The sequence below is a fragment of the Aspergillus pseudotamarii genome (genome assembly GCF_009193445.1).
Source record: "Aspergillus pseudotamarii strain CBS 117625 unplaced genomic scaffold BDV38scaffold_19, whole genome shotgun sequence".
NCBI lineage: Eukaryota > Fungi > Ascomycota > Eurotiomycetes > Eurotiales > Aspergillaceae > Aspergillus > Aspergillus pseudotamarii.
In genome coordinates this window covers 248,836-273,278 of record NW_022475033.1, presented here as the reverse complement: position 1 = coordinate 273,278, position 24,443 = coordinate 248,836, and the positions used below count along the sequence as shown (strand labels likewise).

Sequence of the window (24,443 nt, the reverse complement as noted above, 5' to 3'; positions counted from 1 at the left end):
TACAAGTCGCTGTCACAAAGTCCTATCTATGCCTTGGGATTCTCATCATGATACAGCTTAATCCAATCATACTGTTCATCCAGATACTTCTGTGCACGTAAATCTCCAGACTGAGCATGGCCTTCAAAATTCTCAGCTCTAGCTGCTCGTCCACAGAGCCTTCCCAATTCACCACTAGCCTTGCTACTCCCCACCTCCTGATAAGTCACAGTCCTGAGATACTTTCCCACCCAGAGACCACCGGTATATCTGGCTGCTTTCTTGGTCGGGAGGACGTGGTTGGTTCCAATCACCTAAGTAAAAGATATCAGCCCTCAGGCTCTGAAGGTAGTAGGGGAAGATGAAAGCACAATAATACCTTATCTCCGTAAGAAACACACGTCTTCTCACCCAAGAAGAGCGCTCCGTATGCTGTCATATTGTCCAATGCATCCCGAGGCCGTTGTGTAAAGATTTGCACATGCTCGCTAGCATGTTCATCCGCTAACTTCCATGCTTCCTCAATTGTATCAACAACAATCACCTCGCCGAATCGCTGCCACGAAACACTTGCCACGTCTGCAGTTGAAAGGTGCTTGAGCAATTCATTGATGATCTCGATGGCTTTCCGGCCTACTCTTTCCGACGTAGTGATTATCACTGTGGGAGAGTCAGGCCCATGTTCAGCCTGGGAGAGGATGTCGGTAGCAACAGTGAAGGGATCCGCCGTATCGTCTGTTACAATCAAGATTTCAGTCGGTCCAGCGAAGAGGTCAATTCCAACCTCGCCAAATAGTTGCCTCTTTCCCTCGGCAACGAAAGCATTTCCCGGTCCCGCGATGAAGTCCACCTTCTTCATGGTCTCGGTACCAACGGCCATTGCAGCAATCGCCTGAACACCACCAAGGAGATATATCTCGTCAACACCGGCGAGGTGCATGGCTGCAATTGTGCCATGAGGGATCTTGCCAGCGATGGGTGGAGTGCAACCCACGACGTGCGGTACACCGGCAACTTTAGCGGTCAAGATGGTCATATGTGCGGATGCAAGCAGAGGGTAGCGCCCACCAGGGATATATCTGTTCATTAATCCAAAATTAGCTCTTATACTAGATCTCTTTTATGCACACTCTTCACTTACGCGCCGACAGAGTTAATAGGAAGATCCTTTTGGCCTAGAACAACACCCTGAAGAAACGTTAGTATGACTGAGTCAGTGGGGAATTGCTTTGGCCTTACAGGCTGAATCTCATACTCTAAGTCCTTCAGGGACTCGCGTTGCGCTCGTGCAAATGCACGCACATTCTTTTGGGCCTCTTTGATGTCATCAATAGTCTGCTTGGGACAGGCCGCGATTGCGGCATCAATATCCTCCTGGGACAGCTTGAACGAAGCCGGTGACCACTTGTCAAACTTCTCAGAGTACTTGCGTACGGCTGCATCGCCGTTCTGTCGGACATCGTCTATCACGCCCTTGACGACTGAGCTCACATCGACTTGAGGAGTCGTGGAGATGGCCAAGGTGTTTGACCTTGATTTCAGATGGCGGGCAGGCATATTGGTGGTGTTGGTGGGGGTGGTAATAGCACAAGGGAAAAAGTAAAATGGTTTTAGGTCTGTATATAGCTTACTATGCTCTTTCTGAGTATAGAATGGATGTTATTTGTTTCTTATGGGCGAGGCATGATGTTCGTCTTGCACTGTATCGTATATTCCTCCACCGGCTCCACCTCCGGATAGGCGGATGGGCATGTCGACAGGGCGAAGAGACCGGGTAGAAGTCCGAAATAGCCCGGAATTCGAAGCGTTTGTCACTTGCGCCAATTTTGCTTGAGGCCTTGTAGCTGAATGGGAGGTTTTTACTAAAATCTATTACATCTAATTTGTCGATTTCAGGGCAAACCGTGCCATAAAAATATGCAACCGCAACATACTAAACGAAACGGCGTTTAATGTGAAGAGTAAACGGATCATTTATAGAGAAGGTCTAACATTGTATTGGGTTAATTGAGCTGATCTAGCTTATTGTACTTGATCCGAGTACTCCATTCCCCGTCCTCGCCTCCTTCACTTCGAGGGCTTCACATCATCCATTCCACCCCCATAGTCCTCCTCTAGTGTAGCCCCATTAACCTGCAAAGGCTGCGCCTCCTGAAGAACATATAACATCCGAGCCCAGTTGGTCTCGCTCGTATTCCTCCACGCGTGGTTTGTCCCACGCTGAACCGCAATGTCGCCTCGCTTAAGCAATCTCGTCGCTCCCGAGTCCAAGACTAGCTCAACCTCTCCCTCGAGCACCACTCCGTAGTCCAAACTCACAGTCCGATGCATAGGCGAGATGGCCCCAGGGTTCATGTCCACGACACGCAAGACCGTGCCTCCAGGAATCGTAACCCCCGGGAGATCTTTCAGCAACGACCCATAAACATCGAGATCCTTCTCGCCGCTCAAATTAACGGGGACCTCGTTCGTCCCGTAGGCGAGTGAGAAGCGGGCGCCGTTGGCTAGCTGCTGCCATTCGAGGAGTTCAGGGATCCTATCCTGGAATCTGGTTGTCCCTTGGGCGTCGTGATCCGTAATCACGCGGTTGATGGGGCGGAGGCCGTTGTCTTGCATTTTTGGTATAGGTTGATCTATGCTTCAGGTGAATGGAGGAGTGTAATGCAGAGTGGAATTGGCCAAGTATGAATTAGGTGTTATACTCGACAAAGAGTCATGGTTAATTCACTCTTAAATCCCCTGGTCACTTTGGGATGAGGATTCTCCAGGTGGAGCCGATAGTCTAGCCCGCAGGTGGAGGAGGTTCATCCGATCGTTTGAATGCTACACCTATATCTTATAGAATCATCAACGCAACCCAGACCCGTAAAGATATGTGCAGTGTATTGAGAACAATGTCACCGAAAGTCGCACTGATAACTGGGGCATCGCGAGGCGTTGGGGCCGCCGTCGCTCATGCGCTCGCCGCCGACGGCGATACCAGTATTATGCTAAACTATGGATCCAACCCAGAGCCCGCAGAAAGGCTTATTCAAGAACTAAACGCCTTGAGAGATAATGATACTCTGTCGGCAGAATCCCCTCCATTTCAGGCTCTAAAAGCAGACATGGCAGATAGAGCTGATATTTGTCGGTTGGTGAACCAAACGGTTCAGGAGATGGGCCGTTTGGATATCGTGGTCTCGAATGTTGGCTGGACACGAATGACAGATTTTGCGAATCTTGACGAAGCCGACGATGAGGCTGACTGGGATCGGTGCTTTAACATGAATGTTAAGAGCCATTTTTTCCTATTCCAGGAATGCAGGAAGTATCTAGAGAAGACCCAGGGGGCGTTTATTGCTACAGCGAGTGTTGCTGGCGTCAAGCCAAGCGGTAGCTCCTTGGTGAGTATTGCGGGCGGTGGATGATACAAGTACATACGAGAATTATTGGCTGATATTGGCGACATAGCCGTATGCTGTAACGAAAGCTGCTCTTATCCATCTCGCCAAAAGCCTGGCAGCCATTGCAGCGCCAAACATTCGAGTAAATACAGTCTCACCCGGTGTCTTGCTCACGGTATGTCAGTGATCTTTTGGTTTTATTGACGTTTGTTCATAATGTTGGTAGGACTGGGGGCTACAGTTCCCAGAAGAAAAACTGAATGCCGTGCGGGAGAAGAATGTCTTGAAGCGATTCGCTACCCCAGAGGTAAGATGGTAGAGCGCACTGCATGACATTGAAGCACGGTTTACTAACTTGAAATGCCCTAAAAGGATGTTGCAGAGCAAGTTAAGTTCCTTGCGAACTCCAAATCCATTACTGGGATGAATGTCGTCATCGATGCTGGGTTCTTACTGTAGATATATATAGGCACATGGGTATAGGCCTTGTTGCTAGAAGGCATAAGCATATCTTCTCTTATCAATATTTAGTATTTCATCTATACGCTCATATATAAACCATCTGAATGTTCTTGCACGGCATGGTACTTGCTCACGTCCCGTAGTTTCTCAATCAGATGGACCAAGTTCTCTACCAAAGGCGGTTCCCGCTCACCGTAATGGTTTCTATGCATTATTTGAAGAACTAGCTCCAAAATGGCGCCAGGGTCGGCTAGAGAAGCAGAGGCTATATGCGGCTGAACTCCATGCAAAGCAGGGATGCCACGCTCTAAAGCGATATAGCGATGCACACCATCGGTATCATCGCCATCAAGCCATATTATGTTCTCCATATTCAAACCATTGGAATCCGGCCGGGACATAGCATTATCTTCAGCTGCATGGGCAATTGCCATGCCGTAGGCCCAGAGAGTTAAGCTAGCATGGTATAGGGCAACGGCCATAAAGTCCCGGAGACGTTGCGAAGGAAGAGATTTGAGCTCTCGGATCACCTGCCCGGCATGCCAGAGCGCCTGTCGGCACTCTTTGCTCTTCGACCAGGAATGGATCGACGGCGGAAACTCCGAGGTCTTTTTGGGATCCTCCAGCGTGGCAAGAATCTGCACATCCTCTAGCGACATGTGCATGTGCATCAGAATAAGATTCAAATGAAGTGTGCTTTCATTTTTGTATCCCATATGGAAATACTTCAGCATCTTAACAAGCTCCTGGTAGCGAGATACCATCAGGATCCCATTATCCCAGTAGCGGGAATGCGCCGCCAACAAAATACTGAACTGTCGATATTCCCAAACCATTCCCCACATGGCACAAAGTATAGATAAACATGAAAGGGTTGTATCTACCACGGCTTTGCTGCATTCGAGGAGATCAAGATTTGCAATGCACTCCAGAAGGGTTGGGATCCGTGTCGAGCCCATAGTGAAGCGTCCACTGTACAACTCTTTCCACTTTTGAGCCGAGCTCGCACTCCAAAGATCGCGAGAACATGGGATGGAAAGTGAGATTTCACCATAGGATAGCAGGGGGTTTGTGAAAAGAACCATAGACAATTGGGCATCGTGCTGCAGCAAGTTATAAACGAGTCGCTTGAAAGATTCTTGCTGTACCCAGGAATGCCATTTACTATCGAGGTCATCACTTATATCCTCTGAATCAATGAGGACAGGTGGATATGCTGAATGATGGAATAATCCCCGGCGCCGAAGAATTGTAACCAAGGGTAGGCGAGAGCTCTCACAAATTTCCATTTTGCGATTATTGCCGCTCCAGAGGCCGGTTTCTAAGCAAAGCATATATGCCTGCAACAATTCCAGGTTATTGATCATAGTATTATCGCTCTCAAACACCACAGGAAGCTGGTGACGGACGACCTCCTGCATTGCAAATCCCAATTTCTGCAGTGAGGGATCTGGTGTTAATACAGCTCCCATAGCTGCCATTGCAAGCAAGAGTTCAGGCCGGGTTTGTTTTGGAGTAAATGTGGCAAGATGAATCCACGATTTGGCATTTGACGTCGGACTTGTCAGAAAATACCGGATCAGGAGATCTAGTAGTTCAACGGAGGGAAATGACAGAGTGGCTTGAGAGATGGGATGTTTCATCTGACTCAGGAAGATACTCAGAATCTTATCACGAGAGGCAAGGTCCAGGCTCTCTGCATTTGAATAACTGTCCATACGGATGAGGTTCCTTGGTGTCGAGTTCTGATCCGCATGAGTGGGCAGTAATAGATTACTGTGTTCAGCATATCCGTGATCCTGTGGCTCAGGGACAAAGTGCCATCGCAATCGCTGCATAGAACGATCATTGGGTCTGCTATAGCTTGTACCTGGCGCACAGTCCCCCAGCGGGGAACCGGAAAATGATGGAGGGGTCTCATGCTCATCAAACTGAAAGGGGATTCGGGAATTGTAGGTTTCTAAGAAGCTGAGATCAACCATGCTCAGATCGAGGTCTGTTTCTAACCCGAAGGTAATCAGTCTCCTTGGCGTTCTAACGCCATTCAAATTATCCAAGGAGAGACCGGCTGCAAGCATTTCAACTGAGTCAGGCGTTATAAGGTCCGGATAGTCTTTTGTTAGTGACGCCGAGACATCGACTCCCGGATCGATTGTAGTATGGTGAGACGGGACCTGGGGCCAAATATTGCCTGCTGGAACTTCTGCTGGAGGACTGGCAGACTTTTGATACGACCGGTCGTTGGTGATGTCAGGCTTGGGAGCAGGGTTATATAAAGAGCTTGTGTCACCACCGCTTGTATGACGCGCCTCAGGGATAGTGGGTGAAGCGCTAAGCTCATCTACTTGCTTCGGGGGCACCTTACACAGAATGTTTCTTCGCTGGCATCGTTTACACGGTTTCTCCTCGTCACATCGGAGGTGGTCCTCTGCACAGGCAGTACATGCCTGAGATGCCCGGGCAAGAATGGTATTGTTACAACCATTCCGACGGCGCTTCTTTGACACAGGCTCATCACCATCGGTATTGTGGAGAGTGGAATGCCTGTTGAGAAGATCTCTAAAACAAACTTAGCGCTCCATTGCCTGACCTTTCAGTCACCTGGACAAGTAAAGCTCACATTCTCCCGAACCTCTTGCTGCAGACTGAGCATTTGTAAGGCTTCTCTTGTGTGTCTAAAGCTCGAGCGTTAAATCTTCGACTATGCAGCAGCCGAGAGTAACGAAGGGTAACTTACGGGACCGAACATGGCGGGACAGATGATCAACTCGGCTGAATGACTGAGAACATGTTCCGCACTGATACAAGTTACGATTCAAAGGCCGGGTACATGGGGCGGATCTTGGGGAGGTATACGGGGAGGTCATGGTCAGGCAATAGACAACGCTGCATACAGCCCGAACGTGGAGCGCAATTGGCACCTAGTTAAGGGACGCCAGCTTGCCAGCTCCTGGGGACCCCGCAATTCCCAGGACCTCGGGTAAGAAGCCCCAGCTATTCGCTACACATCAGTTTGACTCAATGCAACTTCTATTGGCGGCCGGAATTGCGTAATGGCGCTCGGGAAGGTGGAGAGCAAGTGAGCCGAGATCTATATGGCAGACGTCCACTTCGGGCTACACCTGGTAAAGTAAAAGAACCATATCTCCACATGCACATGCTACAACATCCCCAGAGGCATCGTAGACGGAGAACTCATCTATGATGAGCTGGGTAATGGTGTCTCCAAAGGTCGCAACAACGTTGACGCGCCAGTACGCTTACCGCTGAGGCCGTTAGCACAGGCTTGGTTATCGCGTCGTTGGTTGCTGGGGCTTGATTGGCTTGAATTGCCTTCTGCAATTGCAGTTGGTTGAGATAATTCTTATGATGATAATGATTGGCTCATTAGACATGCTGTTATGCCTGTAGTAGCCATAGAGTATAGTATGTGCAGTTGATTTACTCCTTTGGAGCCTGTCCTGCCGCCGAAAGCGGCGCTGATCTAAGCTTATTCCGAGATATGAAGGTCCTCAGGCAACTCGGCCATTGATGCCTATCAATGCCATAACTTATCCCAATAAGGTTAGATCGCGTTGTCCGAGCGCGTCGCGTCTGCCAAGTCCCTTCAACTTATACTGAGTACTAAGGGAGTATATGCTACACAACCAATCAATCTCAATCAATAATATAGCTTACCACCATGTAAGGTTGATTATCCGGTGTATCTTCATTCATGGGTAAAAAAAGAAAGAGGCCTATCAAGAATGGCCAAGCACGGGAGGACCTACCGCAATTATCCTTCCAGACCAGCACGCGAGGGAAGGTCACCAATGTCCCCAGTGAAGGTTCATTGGAACAAACCCACCCAGTGATCTCCATATACTACCAACGGGTTGTGACACTGAGACAATATCTCCTTGAGCGAATACCTAAATCCTCCAAATCCCGCCGCAGAAGGATCGCGTCTGTGCCTAGTCATGACCCGAGTAGTGGTGGCCATTCAGCAGACCAGGATAAAGAGCTGTCACAATTGCTGGATACCACCTTAGTAGGCATACTGAAAGAAACAACTGCTGGTTGCGATCAGGCGCGACGGCAGGGATTAGCCGAATTCACGGCATCCCCGGATAGATCGTTACTCACCAGTACCGACACTGGACCCCCTTGTCCTCAAGCAGAGGTAAGATTCGATATGTGATTTACAAGTTCTTAAACAACGCCGACAAAATCTTCATCCGAGCTTTTCTTCCTGGCAGTGTGGTGATGCGCAAAATACCTTTAACTAGAAATGCAATTGGCAGTTGTGAATGCTGCGGAGGCTTTGGCTGACTCTGTCTACAGATTGTGGATTATGTCATATCGACGCTGTTCAATCGCAGTGGGTTTTCGTATCAGAGAACGAAACACATTTTAACCCATGGATTTCAACGCGCGAATGGGATACAAGCTAGAACTCGGAATGATACTCTTGCTTGCAGTCTTCGTGGCATAGTGGCACGATTCCCGAACAAGAATGTCCAGTCCCTTAAGCGCGCTCCTTGGACCGACATACTTGGACTTCTGGGGAGCAATGGGGAGGACATCATGACAAGTCTCTTATTTGACTGTGGGGTATTTACTGCCATAGATTGTCGGAAAGGCATCTACTATCAATTAAGCGGTCAGCCATGCCATCCACGGCCTAGCGGATGATTACTTATGTTCGAATACAGGTATTCCACTGTCAGATCTTGAACCAGTGAAGATGCTAGTTGGAACGCAATCTCTTAATTCTAGGGTTGCACAAACTACTACAAGCAGTCCTTCACGGTCAGTAGGAGTTGCTGGAAATCCTAGCCCCAAAAGCAGAGCAGGGGGCGGTAGGAGTGATATCTCCAAACCAAATAGCGTAATGCTCTTCAGACGACGTATGCTTTATGCGCGCCCTGCATTCGACGCGAAAGGGCAAGTTCAATCTGGATTGTCAACCCGGCGTGAGTGTTTTGGAAGCCCCTGATGTGGATAAGCTTCCCATTGACAGTTAGGGCAGACGTCCTGAATCGCTTTTCTTCTTCAGGTTCATTGTCGCAGACTGTGCATGTTATGAAATACATATTCCCCAGGCAATTCGGTCTGCACAATGTGTTCACATGTCGACCTGATACCCGTACGTCTACTCTTCCTGTCAATGATTACTTCTCTCGCGAAGAAGAGATCGCCCAGTCTGAAAAGCGGAGGTAACGAGCCCCAGTGTTGTGGAAACAAGTTTTCCATGGCTAATAGTGGATACAGTGGAGCAACAACACTACCCAAAAGGCTTCGAGGAAGGGCTTTAGAATTGGTTCAACAGTTGCAAAATCGCCATGGGAGATGCTCTTATGGAGAGTTGTTACGCTATTATTGTCCACCACAGGTTTGTCGCACCACCTTTCTTCGTAAAAATTAACACTAAGGTCTTAGCGCTCTGGTCCCTGGAAACTTGGTCCTATCGATGATCCCCAATCTGTGGCTCCAAGCGCAGAACTGGTATCATCAACATCAGAACCATTAATAACACAATGGCGAGGCCACCATGGGCATGTAGCAGCTGATCATATAGCCAAACAAATGCCAATGGCTCCATTTCAACAGGAAGCGCAAGGTCAAGCCATGAAAACGAAGGTCATGAAACCGAAAATCAGTTTGACAGACTATGCAACACCAGCTTCTTCAGTATCCGCTTTCTGTCGAGCAGTTCTGCGAAACCTAATACCGCCTCAATTTTTTGGCGTAGGTCAAGATAAGATCAGCAATCAGAATGTCATCTTCAAACATGTCGATCGATTCGTACGCATGCGACGGTTTGAAAGCATAAGCATTCATGAAATCTGCAATGGGATCAAGGTTTGACTACATTGTGTTCATCCTACCAGAGGTAATTTGCTAATGCGAGTGCCTTGTAGATAACATGCATACCCTGGCTGGAACCCCCGGCGGTCCGCGACCAGAATTCTCCAAAGAAAAAGGTTTCATTGTCTGACCTACAAAAACGCACCGAAATATTACACGAAATTATCTACTACATATTCGATTCAGTTTTGATACCTCTTGTACGGGCCAACTTTTACGTCACTGAATCTCAAACCCACCGTAATCGTTTATTCTACTTCCAGCACGATGTCTGGCGTCAATTGACTGAACAGCCCTTGGCTGGCCTCAAGCTTTCTATATTCGAGGAACTGAAGTCAGACAAAGCAGAGCGTATGCTCGGTCGTAGGTCTCTGCCATACGGGACCTTGCGGCTCCTTCCAAAGACAACGGGCATTCGCCCAATTCTAAATCTACGACGAAGAATGTTGGTAAACAGCAAATGGGCTGGAAGCAAAGGTCGCTACTTGGGGCAAAGTATCAACTCAGCCATCACCCCTATCTATGGCATTTTGAACTACGAGAAGATGCGGAAACAAGACGACCTAGGCTCATGTTTATTTTCTGTGGGAGACATTCATTTGCGGCTCAAAGCTTTTAAAGAACGGTTACTGCTACATTACCACGAAGTTAGCTCGCTACCAGTCTTTTATTTTGTCAAATTAGACATCCAGTCTTGCTTCGATACAATCCCTCAGGATAAGCTGGTCCGTCTCATTGAGGCCCTAGTATCCGAAAAAGCGTATCACTTCACGAGGCATGTCGAAATGCGCCCGCCAGATGAATTTGGCAGCATGTGGCCGGTGCACGAAACAAGGCAGAGCAAAGCTTTCCGCAAGTTCGTGGCCAGGGCAGCGCCCGCTGCGAGACCGCAGCATCTGACGGAAACAATTAATAATGGTGGAACTAGCCACAGAAGGAACACGGTTTTTGTGGATACGTCGGGACAGAAGGAGTACGATACTGAGGAACTGCTGGATTTGCTCGACGAGCACGTCCGTAATAATCTGGTGAAACTTGGCAGGAAGTTCTTCCGGCAGCGTAATGGTATTCCCCAGGGCTCGGTGCTATCTAGTATTCTCTGCAACTTATTTTATGCAGAAATGGAGCGGCAAGTTTTAGCCTTTTTACAGTCGGACGAAACGCTGCTCCTGCGACTTGTTGACGACTTTTTACTGATCACCTCGAATCCCAGCCTTGCCAAACGTTTCTTGGGAGTGATGATTAAAGGACAGCCTGCATACGGTGTCTCTGTCAACCCAACCAAGAGCCTTGTCAATTTCAACGCTGCTGTGGAAGGGACCCATATCCCTCGGCTAGTTGACACTTCACTCTTCCCCTACTGTGGGAGCTTAATTGATACTCGCACCCTAGAGATTCACAAAGATCATGATCGCATACTCGAAGGAGGCGACTCCGCTGCCGAGACCCTCTCTAATTCCCTGACCGTCGATTCTGCACGAGTCCCGGGTCGTACGCTGCACCGGAAGTTGCTGGCATCCTTCAAGCTACTCATGCATCCTATGTACCTGGACACAAACCACAATTCACTTACGGTAGTCCTTTCAACTCTATATGCGAACTACCTAACCACCGCTATGAAGATGTATCAGTATATGAGATCGCTCCGAGGTCGGGCGCACCCTTCATCCGAGGTGATCATCCGGATCGTCCGAGATACAACACAGCTCGCACATCGGCTCGTTCAGGGCAAGAGGTGCTGGGGTCAGCGAGTTGCAACCGTAGAATCGTCCTCGCCATCTGTATGCACTGTGCAGTATTCCCAAGTTCAGTACCTCGCAGCAGCGGCGTTCCGGTTTGTCTTGAGCCGCAAACAAACACGATACACTCTTGTGTTGCGCTGGTTAGAACTAGTCTTGAAAGGCAGTCGGCCAAGATCCGATGCGAAGGCTATGCGACTAGCACAAGTAGTACAGAAGGGAAACTTGATGTATGGTAGCTGGAGGTTTTGACTGGGATGCACAGCCTTACCCTTGAGCGTTGAGCCAGCCTTTAATTGCAAAATTTTTACAATTTGATCTCCACCCTCTCAGTTAGTGCGCGCATCCATCGCCTAGTGTTGTTGACTGATGCGTGGTTTGTAGCGTTAACGATGTGACCAATAAATAACCTATGGGTACCGTCCACTAGATCGTAGTTTCTTCAATAACTTGATAGTATTGTTATTATTTATCTTTTTTTTCCCTAGCGGGTCTCAATCATGTGTGGTAGGAACTAGTATATAGAAGAAGCGAGAGAAAAAAAGGGCTTCGTATTGTGCAAAAAAAAAAAAAAAAAAAAAGCTTCAGCTTAAGAGTGGAGTGTGGCAAACGTTTTGTCTCAGATCTCCGATCGTGGTCGCGGGAACCACTGAGATTAGGACAAAATTATGTAGCAGCCCATTAGACTTACCTTGTGCCAATCAATGTTGATTCAAAGTTAAACAACGCGAACTGCATGCTCGGGCGTCGAAAGAATTCCACTATAACGGCCAAATTGTGTAGGAAGAGCTGTGGATTAGGGTCCGTGGTACGAACCTCACATACCACGGAACCTTTCGGTGTGGACGCCAACATGACTGGACAAACAGGCGTAAAAGGGGAGGTAGGAAAGGGGGAGGCAACATATTTTGTTGATTTCCAGGCCCGACAAGGTAATTGTCAACAAATGCGATGATGTACAACAAAAAAAGCGATTGTGATTTGGACCGCACGCGATGACCCTGTTTTTTCAATGATTTCCTCGACATGAGCGGTGCAGCATGACGCTTCTGTGACGATACTGTGGCTGTGGCGTTTTGTTTCGAACCGGTAAGATTACCACTGGGACTAGTACTCTCCCGGTCTATTAGCCCTGTGAGCACGGAATCCTTTGGTCAGAGATCGGCATCTGGAATGGTATTTTTCTGGTATAGTTTCACCGCACCAGCCGCAGTCGTGGGATTGGCCAGACCACGTCCAAAGACGGTGACCTCGCAGCCTGAGGCCCATCGGCCACGCCGGTTGCAGCTTCAAGTCTCCATCATCTCATTTCATCCCCCCTTCTCTTTCTTCCCCATCTATTTCCTTCTCCCCACCTCGTCCTTTTTTCCTTTTACCTTTTTCTTTTTTCCCATCATTTCTCGTCCTTCGCTTAATCAAAACCCCTTCCACCCCTTTCGTTTACCCTTTCTTTGAACTTTCTTTCGTTAAGTGACTCCTATTCGGTGTGTTGGACGAACATCTATGTCCTAGTCTGTCTCCTGATCTCACATTGCGATATCACCGAATCACCGAAACAGCGACACCGTTGCCGGCCCTTTTCAACCGCTACCTGGTCTGGATATTTACCGGGTTTCGGATGATCCGTGGTGTCCACGTTAAATCGTCTATTATCTTAATACTTCCTGGTGGCTGGATTTGAAAAAAGTCCTGCCCTACCGTCTTTCGTTTCTTACATCTCGATTTCCTTACCACCAAGTTTTGACTCGGCATTCGCTGCGCGACCCACCTAGTCACAACCTGGTATTCTATTCTCTATATTGGTAACAGTGGAACATTTTACTGCTTCTTGTTCGTCCCGATAAATCCATCAACACAACTTTTCACGGTACGATATGACAACCATTTGCACAACGCCCAATTCCCCGCCCGAACTTTCCGGCTCCAAATCTTCTAAATCCTCCTCATTTCGCTCCTCGTCTCAACTCGATGGCCCCGATGGTATCTTTACGGATATATCGAACTTTGAAGACATTGGCCTTGAAGATGATGCAGACCTAGCATATAACAATGCCGTCGCCTCGCCCTATGGCCGACCCGGCCTTCCGCGGTCATCGACCGCACGAATGCAATCCAAGGCCTCAATGATCACAACGCGCGAATTGACCACTACCTCGCAACAAACAAAGGGTTCGCACAAGCCCCCGGCACAAGTCAACGGAATGCTCAGTCTACAAACACGCAGCATTGCGAGATCAAAGTCTGGGAACAAACGTGACCCTGGTAGTACCAAGTCGCCGTTACAAACGCCCAACTCTCAGCGTGCTCGATCCACATCGCCCCTTCGGCCAGCATCTCATCTGGGCTCCTCGCCGTCTACTCATAGCCTATCCTTGTCACCAGCCAATGCACGGCCTCCGTTGAACCGAAAACAGTCTTGGCAGCCAAACCGCAAGACTTTGAAGGAACTGGAGGAAGAATATCATGACTCAGATGAGGAGCTACCAGAAGACGCAAGTCTGTGGAACGTCCCAATATCTCCTCGACCTCTTGAAGATCGCCCAGCCTCTCGAAGCACAAGTCCAAACGGTCGGAGTCCGGGACCTCGGCCCCTTCCCTTATCGCACTCCGTCAAGGATGCTTCATTGCCGGGTGTAAGATCACCGAGCGGATCTCGACCTGCTCGGCCTGCCGTGCGATCTAGCTCTGCAGGCCCTGAACGTGGCCAGATTTCCCCGCGTAATCCGCGTGTTTATTCGTACAATAGCATGATGTCTGATTTGTCGGAAGAAGCAAAGATTATCACCGAGGCTCTGGAACATCATGCAGACCAGCGCGAACGGAAGCGGGGAGAAAACTTGCAAAGCGGCTTATCATCCCTGAGGTCAAGCGAGGAGTCTAAGCGGGGTTCTAGAGGCACCATTGAGCTGCCCCCGTTGCAAAAGTCCAACATTATGATTGATCCATTACCTATCAGCAAAGAAAAGGAAAAGGTCCTCACTAGAACTCGGCCCAGTTGGCTTCCTCCTAAGGATCAGAAGGAGGAAAAGAAGCATCTGAAAGAGTACAAGAGAATGATAGCGCAATCACGGGAAGCAGGTAAACTTATTCTTATTTGCTGACAATCCGGTTTATGCAGAACTTACTAACTCCACTTCAACAGACAAGCGCCGGGCAGCGAAGGCTGCCTCAGCCAAGTGCGAGAAAGACAACACCCGAGAAACACTTCAGCGTATCTGGGATGATTATGTTTACCCCAATTGGGAGAAGGCCATAGGTGAGACCAGAACACGTGAACTGTGGTGGCGTGGAATACCTGCTCGAAGCAGAGGAACAACCTGGCAGCGTGCCATCGGCAATGAGCTGTCTTTGTCCGAGGAAACGTACAAGAAGGCATTGCAGCGCGCCAAAGACGTACGGTCAAGGGCCGATGGCGATGCAGGAGAGAGTAACAAACGAATGCGAGAGTGGTTTGAGGCAATTGAAGCCGACGCATCCAAAGCATTCCCAGATTTGAAACTCTTCCAGGAAGGCGGCCCTTTACGGGAACCACTGATTGATGTATTGGAGGCATACTCTATGTATCGGAGTGACGTGGGCTATATCACCGGTCTCCATGTAAGTGACACGTCTATATAAGTTCACGCATCGTTGAAGCTAACCAGCGATAGACAATTGCTGCTCTCCTCGTCCTTCAATTCCCATCACCTTCATCTGCATTCCTCGCAATGGCCAATGCACTCAATCGATCCTTGCCTGTTGCTTTCCTCACCCTGGACCGCGGGGCGATCGGTCGTACTTACACACTAACGACTGCGACGCTTCGTTATAAATTCCCTCGCCTAGCCTCACACCTTACCGAGACGCTTCAGCTCTCGGACGAAGAGATCTGGGAACCGATGTTCCGCTCCCTCCTCACAAACGGCCTAGACCTCGAGCGTATCAGCCGCGTCTGGGATTGCTGGGTATTCGAGGGAGACCGCATCATGCTTCGAGCTGCGGTGGCGGTTCTTGGTTGCTTGCAGGCGCAACTGTTTGGGTTTACAAAACCAGATGACGAGAGCCGTGCCGCGGTTAGAGAGATCCTCGGATGGGGCCCCCGTAGTGCCGGAGCCAAGCCTAAGGAGCGCCATAGTGCTCCGGTAACATCTGCTGGGGGCTTCGGTGGCGGTCAATTCTCCAATGCCGGCATTGGTGACTACTGGATACTCACGACCGCGGGCGACGAAGATGGATTTATGAACGAGGTTAGGGAAGCGGGCAAAGTGCGGGATTAAATGTTTGCCCGTTGGAGTTAATTTTTTTTTCAATTCATTCAGCCACTCTTTCCCTCGCGAGGCTATTTATTTTACTACTTGTATACCTACCGTTCGTTTGACTTATGCGTTTTCCCTTAACTTCTTGCCATTGGATATATTTATTCTATAGCTGCTTAGGGCATTTCATGCCAACTAAGCTAATTATCACTTACACTTGATGTCCTACAACTCATCTCATGGATCGTAGTTTAAATTATCCAAATCTGAGGACAATTGTACAGCTCCGGATGCCAGCAGGGTGCTATCTAAGCCGCATCTGCCAACCAGGAAGTACATCCCTACCATAGACTTGTCGACATGCGTAATTACAAATAAATGTCCACTACGTCTCCAGTCTCCTACGTCAATTCTGCAAGTCGCTACTAATCTAGGTAATATCTCTCAAAGCTTAACACATGCTAAGCTTTAGGCGTAGTCTTGGCTATGCAAGCATGATGCATGGATGTTTTGAAATCTGCCCAGTTGACACTCGTATTAGTCACTCGTGCCACGAATTCTGTATATGCTAAGCAATAAAAGGAGAGATATACGGAAGAGTATATCACCGATATCTGGTATCACTTGGTTGTATATTCCTTTCGGAATCTACTTTCATAAGTTCACATCCGACTTGTGACATGTCAGTCACTCGCATTATGTATTCCAATTGCAAGCATGTACATGAACTTATAAACACTATTGCTACCATTTCCATTTTCATGAACCTTCTCATACATCATCTTTGGATCGAAGATATCTCATCCATCTAAAATGCCAGAAAAATTGTACTCATATTGTTTTACCTCCGGCTAAAGCACAATCACCAAGCGATCTTCGCAATTATACTCCTCGGGAACTGTCGCACAAGCAGCTTTCGAAGCTCATCCATAAGCAGGATCCCCAGCGCCAGCGCTAAAGGAATAAACCAGAACTCGATGGGGACCGGCGCGGTGTTAAATAATTTATGAAATCCAGGGACCTCGGTAACGAAAATTGCGATGACGAGGGATATGGCCATCGACAAGGGGAGCCAGGGGTTACGGCGTTGTTTGCGGACGGGGTCTGCTTGGAGGATGGACATGCGTTTGTTTCGGACAGAGAGGATGTTGCCCCACTGTAGCATGACGAGACTGACAAAGTAGACACCTTGGCCGACGTTGTTGAAGTTGGTTAGCTCGTCCTGGGTGTAGCCGTAGAAGCCATCGGAGTACTTTTCGAACGCGAAGATGAGGGCGTGGAAGGGGATTCCCGCTTTCTTGTACATGTACAGGAAGAACATTGAGTGGGCGCAGAAGGCTTCCATGACGCCGACAAAGAGGTATGATTGACCATATATCTTGAGGTTGATTAGGTGGTCCTTTTTGTGATTTCGAGGGGGCACGCTGAGGAGGTCATATTCCTCCTTCTCCATGATGAGAGAAAGGGAGCAGAATAGGTCTGTAAATACGCAGATGATGATCATGAGGAAGGAGCTCAAAGGTAGCGGGACGCCGAAGAATACGTTCATCAGGACTGGCCAGATCTCCGACCAACTACCGGCGGGTAGCAGATATGCGATCAGCTTTTGGAGGTTTTGGAACACCAGCCGGCCCAGTCGGATGGCTTGGGCAATAGAGTCGAATCGGTCTAGGAGAACCAAGTCGGCTGCTTCGATTGCAACATCACTGCCGGAGACCACTGCAATTCCAATGTCAGCTGCTCGTAGTGCTGGAGCATCATTGACTCCGTCTCCTGTTACTGCAACGACATTGTCCCGGCTCTTGAGCTCTTCTACAATGCGATATTTTTGTTCAGGAGTTGTTCGAGCGAACACGATTTCCTCGTACTTGCATATGGTGTCCCATTGCCAGTCGTTTAGGGTTGGAATGTGCTTGCCATCAACGAGGAGACTATGGCGAGAGTGTATCGGCTGCTTCTCACCAATCTCGCCGTTCGTGAAGGGCTTCAGGTCATCTACGGTATCTGGCTCAGCAGTACCACTGAAGATACCTATGTCTCTTGCGATTGCTGCAGCAGTCAGACCGAAGTCACCCGTAACCATGAAAAAACGAACTCCTGCTCTTCGACAAGCCGCAACCGTCTCGGCAGTTTCTGGACGAGGGGGATCAATTATTCCAAAAATTCCAGTAACTGTTAAATTTTGGACACATTCAGCCAATACCTCGTCGCTGAAGTCGTTAGACCCAACAGCTGCACGAGGAATGAACCGTCGCTGACAGATAACAATAACACGCTCAGCGCGTCGGGACAATTCGGCTTGGAAGTTCGAGAACAGCCCTTTTGCATTCTCATCCAGCATTTTGACTGTGTTATCGATGCCTGATAGATACGAAGTGCATTTTGGAAGTAATACGTCCGGTGCACCTTTGACGAAGACAAGATATCCATCTGGATCGGTGGGATCCCGATGAATCGTGAGCATCCATTTGTTCTTCGAGTTGAAGGGAACTTGATGAATTCTTTCGAAAACCGATAGCTGATTACGACCGTCGGGCATGATAGACTCGGCGAAGCGTAGGACAGCGGCATCAGTGGCATTGCCCGTGACACCTCGCTCAATGACTGGAAGAGCAATTGTCGCCGGATCAAAGAAAGCGTCGTTGCACAACAGCGATCCGCGCAGTAAACTCTTCAGGGACTCTGACATCTCATTTCGCTGTATATTAGGAAGTTGTTTTACGTCAAGCGCCGTATCGAGCAGCCCTAGCGACCTGACTGACATTTTATTCTGAGTTAAAGTGCCGGTCTTGTCCGAGCAGATAACGTTCACGCAACCCAAAGTCTCAACCGTGGCAAGACCTTTGGGTAGGATGTTGGCCTTCTTCATACGCTTTGCAACCATCATGAGAGTGAGAGCAACGCCGACTGGCATGCCTTCGGGTATGAAAGCAACAACGCAGCCCATCACATTATTCAACATTGCCACGACATTCATGAAGGAATAATGGTCAACACGCAACCAGCCGACCCAGGTGAATAGAATAATCAAGACCAACGTGATGGTAAGACCAATGATAATCGTAACAAACCGTGTAATCTCTTTTTGGATCAATGTTGGCTTCTCCTTGACGCCAGCAGTCATCTTGGCTATACGACCCATCACAGAACGACTACCAGTAAGCACCACCATGCCAACCGCATTTCCATTTGTCACACTGGTACCCATGAAAGCAATGTTTCTTGTTTCTAGAAAATTGTTGTCTGTAGCGTCTATTGCTCCGTCGATCTCATCAGACTCACCCGTGAGCACTGCGCGATCGAAGCGAACGTCTCCCGAGCTTCGGAAGAGACGCATATCTGCCGGGACCTTATTTCCAATACCGACGTACACTATGTCACCAGCGACAAGCTCCGTTGAAGGAACTCTTGTCTGTTTCCCGTCGCGTAGCACGAGCGCTTCGGATGGGAGCAGATTGAGTATCGAGTTCATCACATGCTTTGTAGACCAGTCCTGAAAGGCTGAGAAACTTGCTTGCAGAACGATAACGATAATGACCAAGATCGCCATTGCAAGGCTAGGAACGGAGGGGGGGTCGCTCAAAGGTTTCCAGCAGATGAAGAAGATAATAACACCAATCCACAGCACCGAACAGAAACCGCCGAAGACATAACCGAGAATCTTTTTGATGTAGTTTTCTCGGTGGTGTGCTATTACGTTCTTGCCATCGCGCTGGAGTCGTTGAGCAGCAGCTGATGAACTGAGTCCATATCTGCAATCGACATTGAGTTGCTGAGACAATCTGTCTGTGTTGAGGATATGAAAGTCTAAGCTCTCAAAGTAGTCCTGATCCGGATGCTTCTCCTTCTCTTGCCTTTCTTTTATAACTTCTTCTGTAGCTCTCTGCGCCTCCGATATTTGGATAGATAGAGTTCGGAATTCGATAGGGATACCAGCTGTCCCAGAGCTCTGCACGCCACTTCGCCCGCTCTTCACCGAGTCCCTGCTGAGGGAACGGGGGCGATTAGACTGTTGGGGTTGATAGGCTACCCCCTGAGTCTCCGAGGATGACGTACCATCAAACCTGATGGTTGTCCTCCGTTCTGGACGACCCAAGCGTTGTTCACCTGTTTCTAAATCCTTCTCAGAAGGGTCTGAAGACGACGGCGAATCGGCCATGGTATATGTGGCAAGTTATCAATATGCAAAATAACAAGGATAGCAAGATGTAGGAAAGCTTCGAAGGCGCTACCAGGTCGTATAAAGTACAGGGGAGAGAGAGAAGGGGGAGTTTGAGGAAGAAGAGGTAAGATTTTGGGCAGAGATCTCAGCTTACAGCTGTGTAGTATTTATCCTTCCGGCATTGAGTAGGCCGCCATCATTCCTAGCCATATGGAGAGGGGAAACGGAAGAATAATGTGATGGAATCGGCCAGAGAGTGAGTGGACATTGGTCAGAGAAGCGATACGGGTCTTCGCTTGGGAAAAACCTGAGCAGCTAGCCAGATGAAACTAGCCCATGAGGGAATAAGACAGTATGAAAGAATTAACGAGATCGTGGGTAAACTGAACACGAAGGATGGCAAATGGATACCTCCTCGACGACTAGGTAGGATTCGATGACAGATGGATTGCCGTTCTGGGTAATCCATGGGCTACCTCAGGTACCGGAAGGAGGATGGCCACTCTCCATTTCATATCAGGTTCATTTGTAGTCGACCAGCGAGGGAATTTTCCCATCCAACGGCCTCGAACGTGGCAGATACCGTTCCTGAGATCATGGTGATGGTAGTGGCAGAGTAAAATCCCGCAGCCATTCCGTCAAATGGCTTTCGTCCTCAATAGGGTTGGATCAAGCTCAAACTAGGTGAGCGGGTGCGCCATAGTAGCCCACGACTTTGGTCGAGGACTTTTGTCCACCGAGGCTCGCGTGGATCGCATGGTTGTAGTATTGCGATCGATTTTCTTGTCGCTTAATCTCCGGCGGGTGATGTGTGGTTGAGGAAAATGCCTCAAGACATCCAAATTAAACGAACTGTCGCCGCGTTCAGATTTCACCACTACCTGCGCCTTTTATTCCGACCAATGATAACATTCTGCCTTAAACTTTCCACGCGTTTTCAAGTTCATTTTATTAGCCCACTCAGTCCGTCTTTTTCCAAAATAGAATGTGTCATAATGAATGGAAATTTAATTTGCTACCTCATGACATTCCATCCAACTTCACTCGTGGCTTGAAGAGGTAATCCGAGTCGTTTGGACACCTGAGCCCTAATCCAGCAGCTCCGCTCTGTACCTCCCAGGTCTTAGCGCTCGCTCGTCGAGGCCCATAAGTAAAATTTCCCATGCTCTATCGATATATGGTGAGATTAGAAAATCATTTGTATAGGATGGCGTCTATCATTCTTGACGAGGTCTTTCTTTCTAATTATTCGCTCTGAATATCCAACTTCTTCATACTGCATGCTAGGTCAATTGGTCATTAACAGAAAATATCCAGACATCGGCACGTGGCAGTCGAACAGTTTGGGTAAGAGGGAAGCGGCTATTTCCCTCTACGGAGGGTGAGCTTCAGCAATCATTCAATCTACAAATGCAGGGGTCGGTCAATATTGTTGTGACGAATACAAAATGTAAGCTGAGGCTGATGCTAAATTTTATTTCCTTTTTTTTTTTTCTCTTTTTCCCTGCACCACTCAAGCCAGGTATACCAGTCATGGTAAGTGAATCAAAAGGTGGTGATATGATTGAAAATCTTATACATATTTGTGACACTCAACCTGTACTCCTCTGTCAGTAATGCAGAAGTAGAGTTTGGATTACAACAATACCCCCATGTGGGTTTCCGACATTAATGATTGCCATATTGACGAATGCGATAAAGAAAACATTGAAAAAAAAAAATGTAGCTTCAAATTCACCCCGAATACTAGAAGAGGCGTTGTTTACTTTTGAACTCGACTCTGCCGGGAATCAAAGTTCCATCATCCCGCCATTTCCCCAGGTTTTTTTACCTAAGAAATTTGGACGAGGGCTTTCTTCATCCAATCCGATCAAGGACGAGGTAATTTATGCTGTACCACTCACGGCCTTACACTGACAACCTGAGATACTAAACAATGTCACACCGACCCCCCTACATAGGATTTAACCAATTAGCGCAACGGCTTCATGGGATTTACATGGTCAGTTGACCCAATCCAGGCATCACTTATATATAAGTGCTCAGACATCGGATCGTGCACTCGATTGATCTGCGTATATAAAAGCTCTCTGCCGCCATACTAAATCGCAGCAAAAGCCATACAATCCATAATGTCTCAAGTACAAAATTCCTACAGTACATGTACTACTCATCAGCATCAACTGAAACTGGAACCCCCCGAACATAAATCAAGCCTTAAATTGCTGTCTACTTTGACATTTCCGAATGTCCTGGCACGCTGCTGGTTACCCAGAGAATCAATCGACGACGAAGAAAGGCAGACTTTATTGACTCCCTCTTCTACTGCCCCTTCAACATTAACAGAGAGATACGGTCTATCCACCATCATACTGCACTACGGCGTCCACAGCTCCGTACGAATATATACCCGGAAATCTTCGCCCGCGGGTGCTGCCAGGCAGCTTCATGTCGTCAAAATCCTCCGTCGATCATCGGACGCTCTCGTCAGAGCTACCCAGAATTTCGAACAGTCTCTCTCCTCGGCCGTGTCACACCCTAACCTTCTTCAAACCATCGATGTCCTCCAGAACGAACATGGTGAGACCTGTCTCGTCATGGACTATTGTGCCGGCGGAAATCTGAACACCCTGATCGCCACGGCCGAAGGCAATATAGACATAATCCAAGCAGACTGTTTCTTTAAGCAGATCATGCGTGCCGTGACATATCTTCATGACAACGCAATTGCGCATCGAGGTCTGAAGACGGAAAATATCCTTCTTACTGCCCATGGCGCAGTGAAAGTGGCCGACTTTGGGAGTGCGGAGTGGTTGTTAGATGAAGTTGCCAATGGGGAACATGCTGAGAACAGGATACGTCTGCAACTGTCCTCATTGTACTCTCCACGGAAATTGCCGGGATCGATACCTTACCTTCCGCCAGAGGAATTTAGTGACTATGCGGCGATTGATCCGAGAGCGAGCGATGTATGGGCCGCAGGACTTGTGTACATGGCTATGAGATGTGGTCGGTTACTTTGGAGGATGCCTTGTGTGGATGAGGATGGGGGCTATAGTGCGTACCTTCGGGGGCGACAAACGTATGACGGATATCCTCCGATTGAAGCGTTGGAAGAGGTATGATGCAGTTCGGGCTTTCGAGGACTTGGTGAAAGTCTCTTTGTGCTGATCATTGGTTAGACGCGTTGTCGGAATGTGATATATGCGATGTTGCATCCTGATCCTGTCCGGAGAATCAAGGCATCCGAGGTACTTCGGTCTGAGTGGGTATACTATGTAAAGGTGTGTGATGCAGGAGAAATGGGGTGGTAAGTGTGCTTGACCGCTATGTGTATTTGGCTGGCTCCAAATGCCATATACGATCAACTAATAACATCCCTCTGGGATGAAATAATCATTTGGAGATTATCATTGACATGCACTCATGGCTGTTTTAAGATTAACTACAATACATGTTATGTGTCACCTAATCATACATGTTCTAGACGGTTCCAGCCGCCAGCACATATCCTCCATCTACCACGATGGTCTGTCCATTAAGATACTGGTTGGTTGTAGAGAAGAGCACGGCATTGGCCATGTCCTCGTCCTTACCGGGTCGAGCAGCAGGAACCTTACCCTCATACTTCTCCTTAGCAAGTTCACTCTTCTGCTTCTCGTCACTCTCACCAGCCGTCATCTCACTGGGGAAAACACCTGGGGCGATGTTATTAACGCGAATCCGCAAACCAGACGAAGCGACCTCATGCGCCAGCATCTTAGTCAAGTGGATAGCAGCAGCCTTCGATGCGTTATAAGCGAAATGATGCTGCGACACCTTGACGATACCGGAAATCGACGAAATATTAATCACGGTACTAGACCAGCCCTTTTCCTGCTCAGAGCCCTTCTGAAGCAATGGTAAAAACGCAGTAGTAGTCATGAAGAGCTGAGTAACATTCGTGCGGTACACATCATCCCATTCCTGGGGGTCAAGAGCACTGCTCTCGAACAACTCCTTGCGCAGCTCCTTAGGATCCTCCTTCTCGGTCGTCTGGGTTGAGCTGCTAATTCCGGCGTTGTTAATTAGGATGGAGAGGTACTTTTCGCGCGAGGAGATCTCTTGCACCAGCTTGTCGACCGAGCTCTTATCTGTGATGTCTGATGTGATTGGGATGATCTCGCCCGGGATGTTCTTGCTGTATAGTTCTGCAACGCGGTCGAGCTTCTCACCGGTTCGACCGGTGATGTAGACTTTGGCTCCGTTGACAGCCAGAGCTTGAGTGGCCATCAGACCGATGCCTGAGCCTCCTCCTGTGATGAGAGCAACTGGTTCTCATTAGTATCTAGAACGTATCGTGATCAATGGCCCACTTAGAACGTACCTTTACCCTTAACATTGAAGAGGTTCTCGAGCTTAAAGTTCTCATTGCTTGCCTTGGCCTCCATTTTGATAGCCTCAGAGACGTTTCGATATGACGTAGCAATAAAAGATTTAGGCGCTGATGTAGAGAATTGAGCTCTAGAATAGACTAGGAAGGGTTTCTGAAGAGCGCTATAGCTTAATCTGTGGTTGTGGCGGATCAGACAGCTCGGTTTAAGAAAGCGTGAGAGGATGTTCTGGCGGTACATGATGGAATTGAAATCGA

General features: G+C 48.5%; 8 protein-coding genes across 8 annotated transcripts; 3 read left to right on the top strand and 5 right to left on the bottom strand.

Moving 5' to 3' along the window:
• Positions 1–26: 26 nt before the first annotated feature.
• BDV38DRAFT_291850 (histidinol dehydrogenase family protein) lies at positions 27–1,563 on the bottom strand (the record flags this gene model as incomplete). Its single annotated transcript, XM_032061849.1, has 4 exons — positions 1,219–1,563; positions 1,121–1,167; positions 359–1,058; positions 27–293 (listed from the first exon to the last, which is right to left on the bottom strand). Exons 1-4 carry the CDS (start codon positions 1,534–1,536, stop codon positions 27–29), a joined length of 1,332 nt encoding a protein of 443 aa, XP_031914865.1. The 5' UTR covers positions 1,537–1,563.
• A 483-nt stretch (positions 1,564–2,046) lies between these two features.
• On the bottom strand, positions 2,047–2,595 carry BDV38DRAFT_270336 (cupin domain-containing protein; the record flags this gene model as incomplete). The annotated part of the gene is made up of 1 exon (XM_032057134.1): positions 2,047–2,595. The coding sequence occupies one exon, from the start codon at positions 2,593–2,595 to the stop codon at positions 2,047–2,049; it is 549 nt and encodes a 182-aa protein (XP_031914864.1).
• A 278-nt stretch (positions 2,596–2,873) lies between these two features.
• Positions 2,874–3,824, top strand: BDV38DRAFT_270335 (SDR family NAD(P)-dependent oxidoreductase; the record flags this gene model as incomplete). The annotated part of the gene is made up of 3 exons (XM_032057133.1): positions 2,874–3,365; positions 3,433–3,540; positions 3,759–3,824. 3 exons carry the CDS (start codon positions 2,874–2,876, stop codon positions 3,822–3,824), a joined length of 666 nt encoding a protein of 221 aa, XP_031914863.1.
• Positions 3,825–3,904: 80 nt separating this feature from the next.
• Positions 3,905–6,694, bottom strand: BDV38DRAFT_291849 (C6 transcription factor RegA; the record flags this gene model as incomplete). Its single annotated transcript, XM_032061848.1, has 3 exons — positions 3,905–6,386; positions 6,429–6,472; positions 6,530–6,694. The coding sequence occupies 3 exons, from the start codon at positions 6,692–6,694 to the stop codon at positions 3,905–3,907; spliced, it is 2,691 nt and encodes an 896-aa protein (XP_031914862.1).
• A 6,061-nt stretch (positions 6,695–12,755) lies between these two features.
• Positions 12,756–15,878, top strand: BDV38DRAFT_243912 (putative TBC domain protein). The gene is made up of 3 exons (XM_032054256.1): positions 12,756–14,494; positions 14,559–15,013; positions 15,067–15,878. The coding sequence occupies exons 1-3, from the start codon at positions 13,291–13,293 to the stop codon at positions 15,670–15,672; spliced, it is 2,265 nt and encodes a 754-aa protein (XP_031914861.1). The 5' UTR covers positions 12,756–13,290; the 3' UTR covers positions 15,673–15,878.
• A 215-nt stretch (positions 15,879–16,093) lies between these two features.
• On the bottom strand, positions 16,094–20,149 carry BDV38DRAFT_60467 (cation-translocating P-type ATPase). The gene has a single exon (XM_032063624.1). It carries the CDS (start codon positions 19,808–19,810, stop codon positions 16,514–16,516), a length of 3,297 nt encoding a protein of 1,098 aa, XP_031914860.1. The 5' UTR covers positions 19,811–20,149; the 3' UTR covers positions 16,094–16,513.
• A 1,689-nt stretch (positions 20,150–21,838) lies between these two features.
• BDV38DRAFT_60395 (serine/threonine-protein kinase) lies at positions 21,839–23,212 on the top strand. Its single transcript, XM_032063623.1, has 2 exons — positions 21,839–22,932; positions 22,996–23,212. Exons 1-2 carry the CDS (start codon positions 21,946–21,948, stop codon positions 23,125–23,127), a joined length of 1,119 nt encoding a protein of 372 aa, XP_031914859.1. The 5' UTR covers positions 21,839–21,945; the 3' UTR covers positions 23,128–23,212.
• An 84-nt stretch (positions 23,213–23,296) lies between these two features.
• BDV38DRAFT_270329 (SDR family NAD(P)-dependent oxidoreductase) lies at positions 23,297–24,243 on the bottom strand (the record flags this gene model as incomplete). Its single annotated transcript, XM_032057132.1, has 2 exons — positions 23,297–24,123; positions 24,180–24,243. The coding sequence occupies 2 exons, from the start codon at positions 24,241–24,243 to the stop codon at positions 23,297–23,299; spliced, it is 891 nt and encodes a 296-aa protein (XP_031914858.1).
• Positions 24,244–24,443: the final 200 nt, after the last annotated feature.

Bases quoted from the DNA above. Each gene is read 5' to 3' on its own strand.
- BDV38DRAFT_243912 (XM_032054256.1), top strand. From the start codon at position 13,291: ATGACAACCATTTGCACAACGCCCAATTCCCCGCCCGAACTTTCCGGC. The intron at 14,495-14,558 runs GTAAACTTATTC...CCACTTCAACAG, and splicing joins AGCGCAATCACGGGAAGCAG to ACAAGCGCCGGGCAGCGAAG. The intron at 15,014-15,066 runs GTAAGTGACACG...AACCAGCGATAG, and splicing joins GCTATATCACCGGTCTCCAT to ACAATTGCTGCTCTCCTCGT.
- BDV38DRAFT_60467 (XM_032063624.1), bottom strand. From the start codon at position 19,810: ATGGCCGATTCGCCGTCGTCTTCAGACCCTTCTGAGAAGGATTTAGAA.
- BDV38DRAFT_60395 (XM_032063623.1), top strand. From the start codon at position 21,946: ATGTCTCAAGTACAAAATTCCTACAGTACATGTACTACTCATCAGCAT. The intron at 22,933-22,995 runs GTATGATGCAGT...ATCATTGGTTAG, and splicing joins CGATTGAAGCGTTGGAAGAG to ACGCGTTGTCGGAATGTGAT.